The sequence below is a fragment of the Aquarana catesbeiana genome, linkage group LG12 (assembly GCF_042186555.1).
Source record: "Aquarana catesbeiana isolate 2022-GZ linkage group LG12, ASM4218655v1, whole genome shotgun sequence".
In the NCBI taxonomy this organism is placed as follows: domain Eukaryota; kingdom Metazoa; phylum Chordata; class Amphibia; order Anura; family Ranidae; genus Aquarana; species Aquarana catesbeiana.
Genome location: NC_133335.1, coordinates 51,773,707 through 51,790,510, shown reverse-complemented (window position 1 = coordinate 51,790,510; position 16,804 = coordinate 51,773,707). Strand labels below are relative to the sequence as shown.

At 44.3% G+C, this 16,804-nt stretch overlaps 1 protein-coding gene across 1 annotated transcript in view; it reads left to right on the top strand.

Annotated features, from left to right (window-relative positions):
* The first annotated feature begins 1,423 nt into the window (after positions 1 to 1,423).
* LOC141114221 (all-trans-retinol 13,14-reductase-like) overlaps positions 1,424 to 16,804 on the top strand; it is a 33,139-nt gene continuing 17,758 nt past the window's right edge. The window contains exons 1-5 of the mRNA XM_073607781.1: positions 1,424 to 1,804; positions 4,080 to 4,262; positions 8,088 to 8,317; positions 9,349 to 9,544; positions 16,513 to 16,707. Coding sequence (XP_073463882.1) covers positions 1,639 to 1,804; positions 4,080 to 4,262; positions 8,088 to 8,317; positions 9,349 to 9,544; positions 16,513 to 16,707 — 970 coding nt within the window. The 5' untranslated portion in view covers positions 1,424 to 1,638. The remainder of the gene's footprint in view (positions 1,805 to 4,079; positions 4,263 to 8,087; positions 8,318 to 9,348; positions 9,545 to 16,512; positions 16,708 to 16,804) is intronic.

Sequence of the window (16,804 nt, the reverse complement as noted above, 5' to 3'; positions counted from 1 at the left end):
CCTTGCAAGGCTATGGATGCTGTTCTATAGGATTAGTTCAATAATATTTTTAATCTTCCAAACAGTGCTTCCCCCTTTGTACTATTTTGGGATATTACATGTAGATTAATAGAGGCTTCACCTCCCTCTTATTCTAAGACACAGGCTGGAGGGGTGTGACACAGCCTGTGACTGGCAGAAATCTGCCCACACCATGTTATTGCCAAAAATAATAAAGATTTGATTTCAAATACATATATATGTATGGCAATTTAAATAGGTTTTAAGCCCTCACGGTTTTTCACCTTAATGCATTCTATGCATTAAGGTGAAAAACCTTTTGTGGTGCAGCACCCCCTCCCCTTTTTCTTACCTGAGCCTGATCGTTCCAGTGACAGGGACGCTCCAGCCGCTGTCTCGGTTTCTCATTGGATAGATTGATAGCAGCAGGAGCCAAGCTATTGGCTCCAGCTGCTGTCAATCAAATCCATGGGAGCCGAGGGGCAGGGCCGAGTCCTGCTGCCTGTGTCAATGGATGCAGCAGGACTCGGGAGCGCCCCCGCACGAGTGCCCCCACGGTGAGCAGCTTTCCGTGGGGGCACACGAAAAGAGGAGGAGCCAGGAGGGCTGTGGGGGCACCCCAGAAAAGGAGGATCGGGGCCACTCTGTGCAAAACCCTTGCACAGAGGAGGTAAGTATGACATGTTTGTTATTTTTAAATAAAAAACAAAAGAAAAACGAATCTTTACAATCACTTTAAAACAGTTTATTGATATTATTTATTTATTTTTACTCTGTATTCCAAAGACCGTTTTTTTTTATTATTTTGAACATGTGACCAGCAGCAGAGGATTATAAGCTTCTCCTGCTTATGTTTCCCTGCAGACAGGCTGGGAAAGATCCGGATCATGTGACAGCTGTATATTGATTATGAAAAAGGTACTTAGACTTTTTTTTTTTGTTTATTTATTAAAATACAGGAACATCATCCACATACAGAAATGGAAGGGACAATGTAAATTAAACAGTTTGTGTTTAGTATCACTTTAACCATGAATGACTGCCCTAGAATTATTGTTCACACACCGCTCCATGCATATCAGGCATTGCTGCAAATGTCAATCGATGTTTACATAAACGTGCACCCCCCTATAAGTTTGCATTTGCATGTGTGCGGATGTCAACAGTACTGCTTTTCATTTTTTTTATTATTCATTTCATTTTATTATAATTACATTTTTTGACACTTTTTTCCTTTCATTTAATTTTATTGCTATCACAAGGGGGCTAACAAGCACCCTATACCATAGCCGTGGGATAGGGTTTCTATTTTTCCAGTCAATGTGTATCTATGGAATTGTTTCTGTAATATCTGCTCTATATAGGGGAGTGTCTCTCCCAGCAATTTCACTGGATTTGCTGAGATAAGAAAGAACCTTTGTTCCCTTTAATTCCAAACACATGCAAGTACACGGCATGTTCAGCTTGTACCGGAATTGTGAGAGTTCTACTGCTGTCTGTGTATTCTGCATATAACCATATTATCTGTGTAATGCATAGGACAGTACATAGTGGTGAATGTAACTACAGAGCCTCTTTGCTGCAAGAACTCTAGACCTCCCCAGCCTGTAGGTGGAGTTGTTGTAAGTATACCCTATAATGGCACTGTGGATGATGTTCATACTGCTGGGGGTACCTCTGCTGCTGCTGTATTTGATTCTACGGTTTTATTATGGATGGGGTAGTCTGTTTCGGGAAGATTTTGTTCTGCCACCCAAGCCACTTGTTCATGACGAGAGAAGCCGAGACAAAGTACTTAAACAAGGTATGTGTGTGTGACCACTTTCTTATTTCATTTAGTGCAATGATAGGCTTTCCACAGTCTACAACCTCTGAATTACAGGTACAAGGAGGTAGAAGCTCAGCTAACTAACATCCACCCATAAGTGACAAAATAATGTTGGGTGAATTGAGCCTGTAATGGTAGAAAATGTGGAGTATGTAGTATACAGCACAGCACACACAATAGAGAGGTGCGGAGTATATAACATACAGCAAGGTATATAGGGTGGAGTGGTATGGCGTATATCAAATATAAAAAAGTGTGTAGAGTATAGTTGTGTGGAGTATATTACTGTACATACTGTAGATTGTAATGTGCAATATATGAAATGCAACAGTGAGGAGTATACAGTATAGCATGCAAAAAATTTGACGGAATGGAGCGGTGTCGAGTAAAGAATATACAGCACAGTGTACAGAGTAGAGTGGTGTGGGGTATTTACTCATACAGTGGCTGGGATTATATACCATACAGAAGTGTATAGCATGGGGTGGTGTGCAGAGCACGTAACGAGAACCTTCAGGGCCCTGATGCAAGAAACCATAAAGGCCCCCCCCACAGTGGTGGAACACCAGGGCCTGGTCGCAAGTGCAACCTTTATGACTCTGGTAGCTCCGCCGATGTCAGCAGTTTTTTATTTTATTTTTTGTATTACTTTTTTACCATCTTATTTATTTATTTATTTTGACTATTTTGTTTTTCACAAGTTTTTAGGAGCCCCATTGGGGGGGCTTTGGTGAAATATCAGGGGTTTAAACAGACCTCTGATGTTCCACCTTTGAGACAGAGAAAGGAGATTGAGGACACAGCCCTCAATCTCCACAGAATGAATGGAAAGGAATAGTTCTGTAAAGGGCTTCCCATTCATTCACAGACTGAAGCATCGTAATCAGTTTACTATGCCTCAGTTTCCAATGAACAGAGTCAGTGATCGGTACAGATCACTGAATCTATGCATTATTACAAGGAAGGAGCCAGTAAATTACATATTTATCAGTCCCTTCCCTGCTCTCCATCCTGAAAGCGTCCCCCACGGCAGCCGGACAAAGAGGTGAGCACTGTGTGGGGATTAAGGGAGGGGGGGCAGGAGAGAGCAAAGGAGTCCAATCACACAAGGAGGTGGATAGGAGGGGAGACATAGAGAAACCAATCCCCTCTATGTTTCTCCTGCAGCTGCTGAAAGGCTGTAGGAAGAAAATGGAAAGGATCGGTTCCTCTTTATGCCCCCACTCCGCCACCCTATCCAGGTGTACAGGTGGCCGGGTTACAATCGCAACCCCTGTACATACACCCATGGTGGTTTGGAGTATATAATGTATAGCACACTGTAGAGAGGGGAGCGGTGTAGAGTATAGAATGTACAGCACAGTGTACAGAGTAGAGTAGTGTGGAGTATAGATTTTATAACATGCAGTTGAGTATATATTATAGAGTGGTGCAGAGTATAGATTATACAGCGCAGTGTACAAAGCAAAGCAGAGTGGAGTATGGAATATGCAGCACAGTATACAGAGTGGAGCGGTGTGGAGTAAAGAATGTGCAGCAACGTGAACAGAGTGGAGAGATATGAATTATATAATATACATCACAGTGTTTCGTGTGGAGTAGTGAGGAATAAATAATATATAGTTCAGTGTACAGGGTGTATTGGTCTGGAGTATAGATTGTATGGTAAAGTGTACAGAGTGGAAAGGTGGGGAGGGGGTGGAATTGTAAAGCACAGTGTGCATCCATGTAAATTATATTGATTGTAAACTACAATAAACAGTGCAGACTGGGATAAATTAAATAACATATAGCTGAATGTTTAGTGTGGAAGTGTTGTAGAGTGTAGAATATATGTAGAATAAACAGCACAAACCCGGACACACGATTCAAAACCCGGACTGTCCGGGTGAATCCCGGACAGGTGGCAACCCTATGTACAGCACAGAGCATAGAGTGGAGCCGCGGACAACATCAATATCGAGAAAAACTGACAAATTCAAGGATGCTACTAGTAGTCCTTGAAGCATAGCAGAACAATGTAAGTTATTAAAATAATTTACAAACTTGATCATCTCATTTCTCTGCATTACAAATCAACATTTTCATAATTTAGAGATAACCAAGGTTATTGTTAAAGTATTTATTTTTCTCAAATATAGTCTATTTCTATATTTAATACACTTAAAATAAGTAATGTCTTTGTATACAAGGAATGTTGTATTGTAGGTCTGCTGGCCCTTTGATAGGTCTGATTGCTTGTCTAGTGCAGGTTTCTCCAAGGACAAGATCCCCCCAAACCTGGATGCGTTGGTCATCGGCAGTGGTGTCGGAGGCCTGACAGTGGCTGCTGCCCTTGCTAAGGCTGGTAAAAAGGTTCTTGTACTGGAGCAGCACGACCAGGCTGGAGGGAGTTGTCACACTTTCCAAGAACATGGATTTGAGTTTGATGTGGGTGAGTGTGTGTTCTATGCTTATATAAAGGTGGGTGGACCGTGGTCCTTTTTTAAAATACCCGAAGATGTTGTGGTACTAGTTACATACAGTATATATACCCTATATGTATAGCGATATTTGACCAGTCTAGATGTTCGGTGCCTGTAGTGTGTGATGTGACCAGTAAAAGGTCAGATACAATCATACAAACAGTTCCACAAACTGGGAAGATATCGCTTGACCTTTAGTCTAGTGCTAATGGCCATATTCAATTGATTGGGTGGCTAGGTATGGTCTTAGAATATTTATTTGGGTTTTCCAACTTATCAGATATGCTGGACTGCCCATTACATTGTATTGGAAATGGCCCAAATGAAACTTGTAGTGCCACTCTAAGCTGAGATAAAGATCTCCCCGCAGGTTACAGTGAAGGGAGCTGGCATCAGTGCACTTATCAGAGGTGTAAGAGCATTATCAAAGGGAAGAAAGGGTGCAGGTCACCAACCAAGTGCATTAAAATGTAGATGAATGTGGCCCCAGCCAGCATCACTCCAGCCACGTCCTCCTGACACAATTTCCCCGCTCACTAGGGCTGGGTCGCAGAGGTCTTTAAAAAAAAATCGAAAATAAACTGCGCTTATGATAAACATAAAACAAAAATTGCACAATAGTGAAAGTTTGAATGTTGTGTCACCAACTTCCTCCACCTAGTGTGACCATCACCAAAAAAATAGGATGTGCCCTTACCAAAGAGCGTTGACCACCTATTACGGGGGGTCAACATAGGCTTGTATGTCTGGAAAACTCCACGTCTGTAAAGAGGTCCCCTCAACAGAAACTTCAAGTGGGGAAGACATCAGGTTTCTTTTACTCCAAACGTGACATCAGGTCATATACCCCAAATGAGAGACAAACGCCACAATAGTGTAAAACCCTTTTTACCAGGATTTAATGAAGGTAATGCACTTACATGAAAAGACGATTAAAACAGCATGTACTGGACACATTGGTTTCAGAGGTAAATGCTCCAAACACGATGACAGGAAATGACGATATGGCTCAACCGGTTTCGTCGCTAGTCAGACTTCTTCCGGAGCAAGTCTAATTAGCGACGATTGGATTGGAGTAAAAGAAACTTGATGTCTTCCCTGGTGGTGGCTTGAAGTTTCTGTTGAGTGGACCTCTTTACAGACGTGGAGCTTTCCAGACATACAAGCCTATGTTGACCCCCCAATAATAGGTGGTCAATGCTCTTTGACAGGGCACATCCTATTTTTTTGGTGGTGGTCGCGCAAGGTGGAGGAAGTTGGTGACAACATTCAAACTTTCACTATTGTGTCACAATTATTGTTTGTGACTCTTGTGCCTCGTACACATGAGCGGACTTTGCAGCAGACTTGGTTCGACGGTCTTTCCGCCGGACTTTCGCCGGAGTTGCAGCGGACTTTCAGAATGAACGGACTTTCCCACACACGGACAAGTCCGTTCATTTTGAACGTGACTCGGGTACGACGGGACTAGAAAAGGAAGTCAATCTCACCGCTTTTATCGGCGAGATTGATACCTTGCGAGCCCCGTTGCGGGTCATACCAGGCCCTTAAGTCTGGTATGGATTATAAAAGGAACCCCCTACGCCCAAAAAAACGCGTGGTAAAATCCATACCAGACCCCGATCCAAGCACGCAGCCCGGCCGGTCAGGAAAGGGGGTGGGGACGAGCGAGCGCCCCCCCCCTGAACCGTACCAGGCTGCATGCCCTCAACATGGGGGGTGGGTGCTTTGGGGAGGGGGGCGCCCTGCGGGGCCCCCCCACCCCAAAGCACCTTGTCCCCCTGTTGATGAGGACAAGGGCCTTTCCCTGACAACCCTGGCCGTTGGCTGTTGGGGTCTGCGGGCGGGGGGCTTATCGGAATCCGGGAGCCCCCCATGCCCAGGGACTGTGACGGCATAAGGGGGCGGGGTCTCCACCTATATAAGTCACAGCGGAGCGCTCAGAGAGCAGTCCAGCCGGAGAGACCTTCGTGTCAACATCTGGAGAAGAGAAGAGGGAAGAAGCCAAGAAGACAAGAAGCCCAGAAGTCCGGGTCGCCACTGGCAAAAGAGCGGCATGAAGACAATGGAGGAGCCGGCAGAAGAACTGGAACACCGGGAGAAGAGGCCAGAGAGAGCGGAGAAGAACCAACCGGACGCCGGGAGAAGAGGAACCGGAGGGACCCCGAAGCCGGAAGAAGACCCCTGAAGCCGGAGGAAGACCCCCGAAGCCGGAGGAAGACCCCCCCCCGGAGCTGTTTAATAAATTATTTTAAAAACCTGTGTAGTGTGTTTTATTATTGACACTTTTTCCCTAGGTAAATGGGTAGGGGTACCATGTACCCCATACTCATTCACATAGGGTGGGGGGCCGGGATCTGGGGGTCCTCTTATTATAGGGGGCTCCCGGATTCCGATAAGCCCCCCGCCCACAGACCCCGACAACCAACGGCCAGGGTTGTCGGGAAGAGGCCCTTGTCCTCATCAACATGGGGACAAGGTGCTTTGGGGTGGGGAGGCCCCGCAGGGCGCCCCTCCCCCAAAGCACCCACCCCCCATGTTGAGGGCATGCGGACTGGTATGGTTCAGGAGGGGGGGGGCGCTCGCTCGTCCCCACCCCCTTTCCTGACCGGCCGGGCTGCGTGCTCGGCTCTGGGTCTGGTATGAATTTTTGGGGGGACCCCACGCCGTTTTTTCGGCATAGGGGGTTCCCTTTAAAATCCATACCAGACCTAAGGGCCTGGTATGCCCCGCGCTCGCCGCAATAGGAAAATTTGTTTTTCCTATTGCATCGAGCACGAGATGCGATACCCTGCCCTTGCGTCGTATCTGGTCCGTCGGACCAGCATACAGACGAGCGGGCTTTCCGTCAGACCAGCATACAGACGAACTGACTTTCCGTCAGAAACTGAGTCCGACGGAGGGATTTAAAACATGTTTTAAATCTAGGTCCGGCTGACTTTTGGGGAAAAAAAGCCCGCTGAAGCCTACACACGATCGGATTGTCCGGCGGGCTCTGGTCCGCCGGACCAAGTATGCCGGAAAGTCCGCTCGTGTGTACGCGGCATTGGACTCACTTGTTTATATCATTTATTTACTGTTTATTTTATTTAAGCGCAACATACCTGTTCACCACATAGGTCTGTGACCCAGCCCCAGTGAGCTTGGCCAAACATGTCAGGGGGGGCGTGACTGGAGTGACGCTGGCTGAAGCCACATTTATCTACATACTAATGCACTGAGTTGATGAGCGGCGCCCTTTCTTCTCTTTGATATTGGAAATGGCATTACATTTTCGGAGGGCAGGTAAGATTGTAGAGTTTCAGAAAAATGGTTAGCCAAATTTTGCTAACTTAATGTGTACATCTGGGCAAAATATTTCACCATACTTTAGCCCTTTATTCTGGTCAGAATTGCAATTAGCCCAAAACGTCCTGTTTCACAGTGCCTGTTCTGCGATGAAATACCAACCAGGGTTGTCAGCTCTTCTTACTGGAATACAGGACTCTGAATATCCCTAAAAGTAACAATTTTGACTGTAGTTTGGCTTTAATATAATAGTGGGTAACTGTGGCCACCTGTAGCTCCATGCCTTCTTTGGGATTGGAGGACTTGTCCCAGGATGTCATCCTCCTGTGTCTGACATGTGGGTCCTCATGAGCTTGTGAGATGCTTTGTTTATTTATTTTTGTACTGATTTTTGGTACAATCAAAACTTCTGGTAAAGTATATGAAAGACTTGTAACTTGCTAAGAAATATCAACTTTATAAGAGTCAGCTGTAGGGTAATTCTAGAATTGTCTGTTTTGGGTCAGGACTGCACTATGTGGGGCAGATGCATGAAGGAGGAATGCTACGGGTGATCATGGATCAGTTAACAGAAGGACAACTTCAATGGAACCTCTTAGGGCCTCAGTATGACTCTATTAAGATAGGCCATAAGGTCTATCGACTGTATGCAGGAAAAGCTGAATTCCCCGACACCCTGAAGAAGCAGTTCCCTGGAGAGGAGGAAGCTATTGAGAAGTTTGTTGCCTCGATGAAGGTAAGGGATTAGAACAATGTCAACTCTTGAATGCATGTAATAACCAGAATATGTCTTTATATCAGCTTCCGCTAATACTCAGATTGAGAGAGGGCCCTGAAAGTGAACTTGAGGACAGCAGGGAGAGCATGGGAAAGACATTGTTAGTGTATTATAACTTGTCCAATCAGCAGGTGGCGACATTGGTGGGGTTGACCAAGCTATATTGCTTCTGCAGTGTAGGTTTAGGACTTGGCTGTGATGGTTGGCAGGGGTGCCTGGATCGGCTTACAAATCTTTTGGCAGTTTCAACTGTATAGTTAGCTGTTTACCTGGATATCATCTTTAAAACCTTGAAAAAGTATTCATACCCCGTGACATTTTCCACGTTTTGCATGTTGCAACCGAAAACGTAAATGTATTTTATTGGGATTTTATGTGATAGATCAACACAAAGTGGCACGTAATTGTGAAGTGGAAGGAAAATGATAAATAGTTTTTAAATTTTTTTTTAAATAAATATGTGAAAAATGTGGTGTGCATTTGTATTCAGCCCCCCTTTACTCTGATACCCCTAGCTAAAATCTAGTGGAACCAATTTCCTTCAGAAGTCACCTAGTAAATAGAGTCCACCTGTGTGTAATTTAATCTCAGTATAAATACAGCTGTTCTGTGGAGCCCTCACATAAAATCCCAATAAAATAGATTTACGTTTTTGGTTGTAACATGACAAAATGTGAAAAATTTCAAGGGGTATGAATACTTTTTCAAGGCACTGTAATTACAAACATTTGGGTATGTAGAACAATTCATTTATATGCATTTACGTATTCATCCGCATGCCGGAAATCCAATTGTTTTTAAATGGTGTACGAAAGGAGAACTGTCTGTTTTACAGTAGTAGTCCAATGAAGGTTCCAAAGTGAAGATTATGAGTTGTGACAATTGATTTTTTGGATTAGACTGTGATAAATTAGGATTTTGTGACAGTGTAATGATGACAGTAAGCCACTGCCAAAGTGGTAACAATTGTGTCATGTTTCTGTTGGTAGACCGCAGTTCGCCATGTGCCCTTAGTGGCAGTGTTGAAGATGATGCCTCAGTGGCTTGCCTTACTTCTGGTGAAATCTGGTCTTCTCCACTGGTTTTCACCAGTATTTCGGCTCGCAGAATCCAGTCATCAGGAGGTCATCAGCAGGCTGACCAGTAATAAGGATCTGCAGACTATCTTCAGCTATCTCTTCTATGGTGAGTGATGATGGCAATACATTTATCCGTAAGAGCCCATGCATGATCAAGAAAACCAAAAATTGCAAACAACCTTTACATTTATTGCAATGATGAAGCAATTATTCAGCCTTGAAGGTATTAAAGAATATTAAAAAATCCAGATGAATGTTCTCTGCAGTAAAGGTATTATATTCATGTCTTTGACAGCCCCTGTTCCTTACTTCTGCTCCATTGATGCAGCCTCCTGTTAGACTTTCCAACATTCATGGGAGTGTCAGATGCCTGTGACCCCTGCCATGAGCTGTGGTAACATCCTTTGGCTCCTATGTCTATCCTTAAAATCCACAAAAAGGCTTTATTCTTCATTCCATTGTACCACCCATTGACCTACAAAGGCATGTGAGGGACCCCCAGTGGCAGGGTGAACTAACATTAACCCCAGGCCTGAGTCCATGGATAGTAATAGAGGATCAAAAAGCATTGGGTTCTAGTCACGTTACTGTCCTTTTAAATATTTTTTTGCTCCGAACACATGAGAAGGTTGGGGCAGCAAATACCCACACTTACAGATGCAACACTTACAGACTCCAGATCCACTTGTCCAGTGCAAAGGGCCTTCACATGGAACAGCACTCTCCAGCTGGCTTGCAGAATTCTCCATGCAGCCTCCTAGGCCTCTGTGCACCCTGCCAAGTGAGTCACTTGGTTCCTGTGAGAAATCGGTAGGCAGGTAGCCTACTGAATGTATAGTTAGCACCTGGCTGCCCAGGTTTGGAGGGAAGGAGTTAATGCTTGTGCCCCCTTTCCTTGGTGTTCATGGGTTTTCCTCTGGGGTCCAGCCTCCTGATTAAAATAAATGGAAGAGTCACAGCTCAAAGGGGGCACCAAGAAAAGGGAGACCAAGAACAAAATTGAGAACATGCTCAGGACGCCTGAACAGAGACTTAGAATTATGTCTTAAGAAGCTTGTTGGAATACCGATCCATCGTAATACTCCCAAGGACAAGAACTCCTTTGCTCGAGTTATCTCCAGTTTGGACTCTTCCAAAAGCTGCTACACCCTTATGCCCCGTACACAGGATCGGACATTCTGACAACAAAATCCATGGATTTTTTCAGACGGATGTTGGCTCAAACTTGTCTTGCATACACACAAAATGAAGTTCAATAGCCAGTGCGGCTCTTCTACTTAATTCTGAGCATGCGTGGAACTTTGTGCGTCGGAATTGTGTACACACAATCGGAATTTACAACAACGGATTTTGTTGTCAGAAAATTTGAGATCCAGATCTCAAATTTTGTGTGATGGAAATTTCAATGGAAAATGTCGGATGGAGCCTACACACGGTCGGAATTTCCGACAACAAGCTCCCATCAAACATTTTCCATCAGAAAATCCAACCGTGTGCACGGGGCATTACAGGTAACTTGGATAAGCCACAGTTAGGTCTAGTTAGGGAAAGTATGCATGTTGTACATGTTCTGCCAAAAATTCAGTAAAGTTGTTTACACAGCTCAAACACTGGTCTGAAGTTACTCAAGGAGTGCATGTGGGGTACTGGTGTCTCTCGCTACAGAACTAAGGTCTGAATTTGAAACATCACTACAACAAAAGGTTAACTTGCAAGGAAGTAGCTAGCTATGGGTAACCATAAAGAACAGCAACCAGTTGTTGACATAGTATCTGTATAGGTGACAGGTTCTTCGGTATTGAGGGGGTTCGGCGTTTGGCGTTTTTTCTTCCTAGCTGTCTGTCTCCACTGGTCATCAAGAGTGGATTAGCGCTACGGAGATCTAAATACCTGGTCACTTGCGAGCGAGAAGGGTTTAGTGGATAAAGCATAAAGTCTGCTCTATGTGTTCGCGGGACCCCATTCTGTTACTGGGAGTGAGGTAACAGAGGTACGCTGACTGGTGGAGTGGGCATAGACTCTGCTTGTTCCTCCTAATGAAACACATATACCCGTGTGTGTAGGACAAGGGACAACATCTTTGGAGGAACTCCGTATATAATACCACACACAGGTGGCTCATCTTTGAGTTAGGGGACTGCCTTAATGTTTGGTCCTCACTTGGTCCCAGGCATTGGTGAGCATGCTTTCTGGCGAGGTGTTACCCCTGTTCTAGGATGAGTGAACCCATTCATCGCCTGGTGTAGCCCAGAGACCCCACCCTAAAGTAGGCCTCCTATGTGACCCACATTTGGCACCCAATGAGTTAATGTGAAACATGGAGGAAGTACCACCCGCCTGCCCTACAAACCAGCCTCTTCCTCGCCCCTGGCTCCACCAGGGGCCTCCTACTGGTTTTCAGTTTTGGTTCAGGCTCCCCTTTGAACAGGCAGGACAGCTTCAAAAGATCACTTCTGGCCCCAGTGAAGCTCTTAGTACACATGCTAGGCCCCATAAAGGGGCTACAGGTCAAACAGGGCAGACTACAGTCTGTACACCCCCCCCCAGGCCAAAGCTTGGGGGGAAGAGAGTCTCACAAAGTTAGCCCCAAATATTTATACTACACCCCAGAATGCATCATTGATAATAACCCTCCTAGTGGATGGCCAGAGGGAACATTCTGTAGTACCCTAGGGGTCTCTGTTGTCTTATGTTTCTCCCTGCCTGTCAATGCAGCTCAGAATACATTTACAGCACTGCTTAGTAAGGTATTCCAATGTGCATGCCCGGCCATTCAACCAATTGAACATAGCAAACCCAGAAGGAAGACTGGGTGAAGATGGAAGCGCATGGGACCAGCTGGAGCGCTGACACTGCAGTGCTGGAGGGCTTCATTGGACAGGTAAGTCTGCCACATTGTGTTAATATGTGGTGCATACTAGCACATTATGGTGTAAATCTCCTGGGGGTCCATGAAAAAGAATTAGCAAAGTTTCATTCCACTTTTAGAAAATATTCCGTAATATACAGTGCTTTGTGCTTTAGAAGAAGGGCCAATCAGTTCCTTGCAGCCCATCTTGCCCTAAACTGAGTAGCTATCTTAGCCCTACATGTTGATTAACTTATCATAATGAGTTTACTGATGTTCAGATTACAAGACTGATAAACCAATTAGTGAAGATAAGGAATGACACTTTGTTCTTTCAATCCAAGGGGCAGTTTACTGATATTCTGATTACTTGCCTGAAAAACCAATTAATGCTGACACTGGAAAGAGATAAATCACCTTCATTCCAAAGTACAGGGGTTTGGGTGTTATCTATAATGTAACAACTTATGCACAAAGCATGCTACAGCAAGTCAAGGTTACAAAATGTCACCATACATAAATAAAAATTGATATTTACTTGAAGATACACAAAAACCCAAAGTAAATTCAGTCTGGAACAAAAGCGCTTTACAAGAGTACTTTCTCAAATACAATGCACTGAAAGCTTTGGAACAATAACACAGAAGAGTAGTCCCCTTAGGCCAAGCAGAAGACTTTGAAATGATTAACATACAGCCCAGCATACAACGTGCAGGGGTCAGCATTATTTTACATACAGATTTCAGGTCTCAGCGTATGCAACATACAGAGTGCAGAGGTCAGTAATATGTAATGTGCAAAGTGCAGGGGTAAGAAGTATGTAACATACAGGGTGCAGGTGTCAGGGGTATGTAAGGTACAGAGTGCAGGGGTCAGCAATATGTAATGTACTGCTCAGGTTAAAGAGTACAGCGCTCAAGAATGTGAAATATAGAGGACGTGGTGGTTAAGATTATGCAATACACACCGTGCAGGTGTCAGGGGTATGAAACACATAGGGTTTGATTTACTAAAGGTAAATAGTCTGTGCACTTTGCAAGTGCAGTTGCACTTATTTACCCCAGAGTTTGGCGAATGTGGTGAAGCTTTGCTATTTTCTATCATGCAATCATGTGCAAGCAAAAATGCTGTTTTTTTATTTTTCTTGTACCCAACTGGGTATTCTTTAAAAAGTGAAGCTTTGCCACATTCACTAAGCTTGGGGGAAAAGAAGTGCACCTGCACTTGCAAAGTGCACAGGCTACTTGCCTTTAGCAAATCCACCCCATAGCTACGGGGGGTATGCAAAGTACATAGTGCAGAGCATAGGCATGCACACAGGGTGTGCTGGGTGTGCCTGAGCACACCCTAATCACCCCGTGTGGTACCGATTCCCCCTGCTTTCTGGCGCCCCTTGTCTCCCCCCTGCAGTGCTACCAGCTTCCCTCCTTTCCCTGTGGCTGCTGCGGGAGTTGTTTTTAGGATTGAGAGCAGGTGATGGGGGCCAGTAAATATTTAATTTACCAGCACCTTCCTTTTCTGAATGAACACAATGACTGATATATACCACTCCTGTGTTCAATCTTAATTGAAGCATAGTAAACTATTCTGCTCAGCACAGAACTTTTCCCATTCCTTCACTGTCCAGTGCATCTGAGGCTGCAGAGAAAGTGACTTGGGGAGCTCTGTCTTGATATTTAACCAAAAATTGTAAACAAATAATAAAAAAAAAAACGTAAAAATTAATTAAAAAACAAAATTGTAAATAAAAAATAATTAAAAAAAACAAAACACTGACACCAATCTCTGCTCTACTGACACAGTCCACTGCTTGGGGTGCACACCTCAATGCAATAGGCTGCGCACACCAATGGTGCAGTGCATTGGTGTGGGCAGCCTATTGTATTAGGGTGTGCACCCCAAAGCTCAAACACCCGTGTGTGTGTGTGTGTGTGTGTGTGTGTCTATATATAAATAAATAATAATTATATATATATATATATATATATATATATATATATATATATATATACACACACACACATACACTTTTATGGCAGAGCCAGTACAGTGAAAGAGAAGTACAATAGCACTTCATTAATGGCAGAACTGGTCAGAGGGAGATATGGCAGAACTGGTCAGAGGGAGATATTTCCCATCTCCCTGCAGGCACACAGAGCGATAATGCTAATGTGCTTGGGGTGATTAGGGTGTGCCCAGGCACACTCCATGCGCACACCTATGGTGCAGGTATAGTACAGAGTGCAGGTATCAGAACTATTCAATGTACAGAGTCCAGGTGTCAGGGGTATGTAATGTTCAGAGTGCAAGGGACAGAAGTATGTAGTGTACAGCCCATAGTACAGACTGCAGTGGTGAAGAATGTGTAATATAGTGAAGGGGTCAGGAGTATGTAACATACAGTCCATTGTACAGAGTGCAGTGCTCAGGAAAATGTAAAGTGTGGAGTGCAGGTATCAGAAGTATATAATGCACAGAATGCAGGGGTAAGGATATTCATTGTACAGAGCTGTGTGTTGAATGCCTATTTAATTTGTTCGTAAACGATCTGGAAGAGGGGGTAAACATGAGGTAAACAGTATTAATGGATGATCCTAAGCAAAGCAGGGCAATAACTTCTCCGCAGGATGTGGAAATCTTCCAAGAAGATCTGAACAAATTAATGGGGTGGGCACCTACATGGCAAATGAGGTTAAATGTGAAAAAATGTTAAATAATGCATATGGGTGGCAAAAATATGGATGCAATCTATACACTGGGGGGGAGAACCTCTGGGGCAATCAAGGATGGAAAAGGACCTGGGGGTCCTAGTAGATGATGAGGCTCAGTAATGGCATGCAATGCCAAGCTGCTGCTAACAAAGCAAACAGAATATTGGCATGCATTAAAAAAGGGATTAACTCCAGAGATAAAATGATAATTCTCCAGCTCTACAAGACTCTGGTCCGGCCGCACCTAGAGTATGCTGTCTAGTTCTGGGCACCAGTCCTCAGGAAGGATGTACTTTAAATGGAGCGAGTACAAAGGGCAATTAAGCTAATAAAGGGTCTGGAGGATATTAGTTGTGAAGAAAGGTTGCGAGCACTGAACTTATTCTCTCTAGAGGAGAGACGCTTGAGAGGGGATATGATTTAAATTTATAAATACCGTACTGGTGACCCCACAATAGGGATAAAACTTTTTTGCAGAGGGAGAAGACTCGTAGCCACTCACTAAAATGAGAAGAAAAGAGGTTTAACCCTAAACTACGTAGAGGGATCTTTACTGTAATGCCTCGTACACACGGTCGGATTTTCCGATGGAAAATGTCCGATCGGAGCGTGTTGTCGGAAATTCCGACCGTGTGTAGGCTCCATCGGACATTTTCCATCGGATTTTCCGACACACAAAGTTTGAGAGCAGGATATAAAATTTTCCGACAACAAAATCCGTTGTCGGAAATTCTGATCGTGTGTACACAAATCCGACGGACAAAGTGCCACGCATGCTCAGAATAAATAAAGAGATGAAAGCTATTGGCCACTGCCCCGTTTATAGTCCAGACGTACGTGTTTTACGTCACCACGTTCAGAATGATCGGATTTTCCGACAACTTTGTGTGACCGTGTGTATGCAAGACAAGTTTAAGCCAACATCCGTCGGAAAAAATCCTAGGATTTTGTTGTCGGAATGTCCGAACAAAGTCCGACCATGTGTACGGGGCATAAGAGTGGCAAGGATGTGGAATTCCCTTCCACTGGTGGTGGCTTCAGCGGAGGGCATATCGATGTTTCAAAAAACTATTAGATAAGCATCTGAACAACCAGAACATACAGGAATATACACTGTAATACTGACATATAATCACACACATAGGTTGGACTTGATGGACTTGTGTCTTATTTCAACCTCACCTACTATGTAACTATGTCAACGCTGTCTCATCAAACTGCAAATGGTGTTTTTTTTTTTCCTCCATTACCTTGTGTTAATGCGTATTGCAATGCACTTTGTAAGTCAAGTGGATCAAGTGGGGAAGGGTTGGAATTAGGTTTTTAATTCTGCCTGTGCCACCACTAGAGAAATTCTCTCACTTCCACTCTTGGAGATACAACAGGATGTACATTAAAATGTCCTCAACAGGGACATAAACAGCAAAAATATCACCTGACTGGGGTTCTCCTCTCAGTCAATATATAAAAACCTTTTTTCGGCTCATGTTCAACTTTAAACATTTTTCTTTACAGGTGTGCCTCCAAATGACTCCAGTTTCATGATTAATGCCCTCCTGATCCATCATTACAAAAGAGGAGCTTGGTACCCGCGGGGAGGGAGCAGCGAAATCGCATTTCATATGATTCCCGTTATTGAGCGTGCCGGAGGAAGAGTGCTTGTACGGGCCTCAGTCTCACGGATCCTGCTGACCAATGGCAGAGCTACAGGTGAATGGAACGGGAAACCCCAAAAAATTGGCAGTTGGTGGGAATCCATTTTTGTAACAGTTGCCAATGTCACATTCTTAAAGTGGACCTTTCAGCA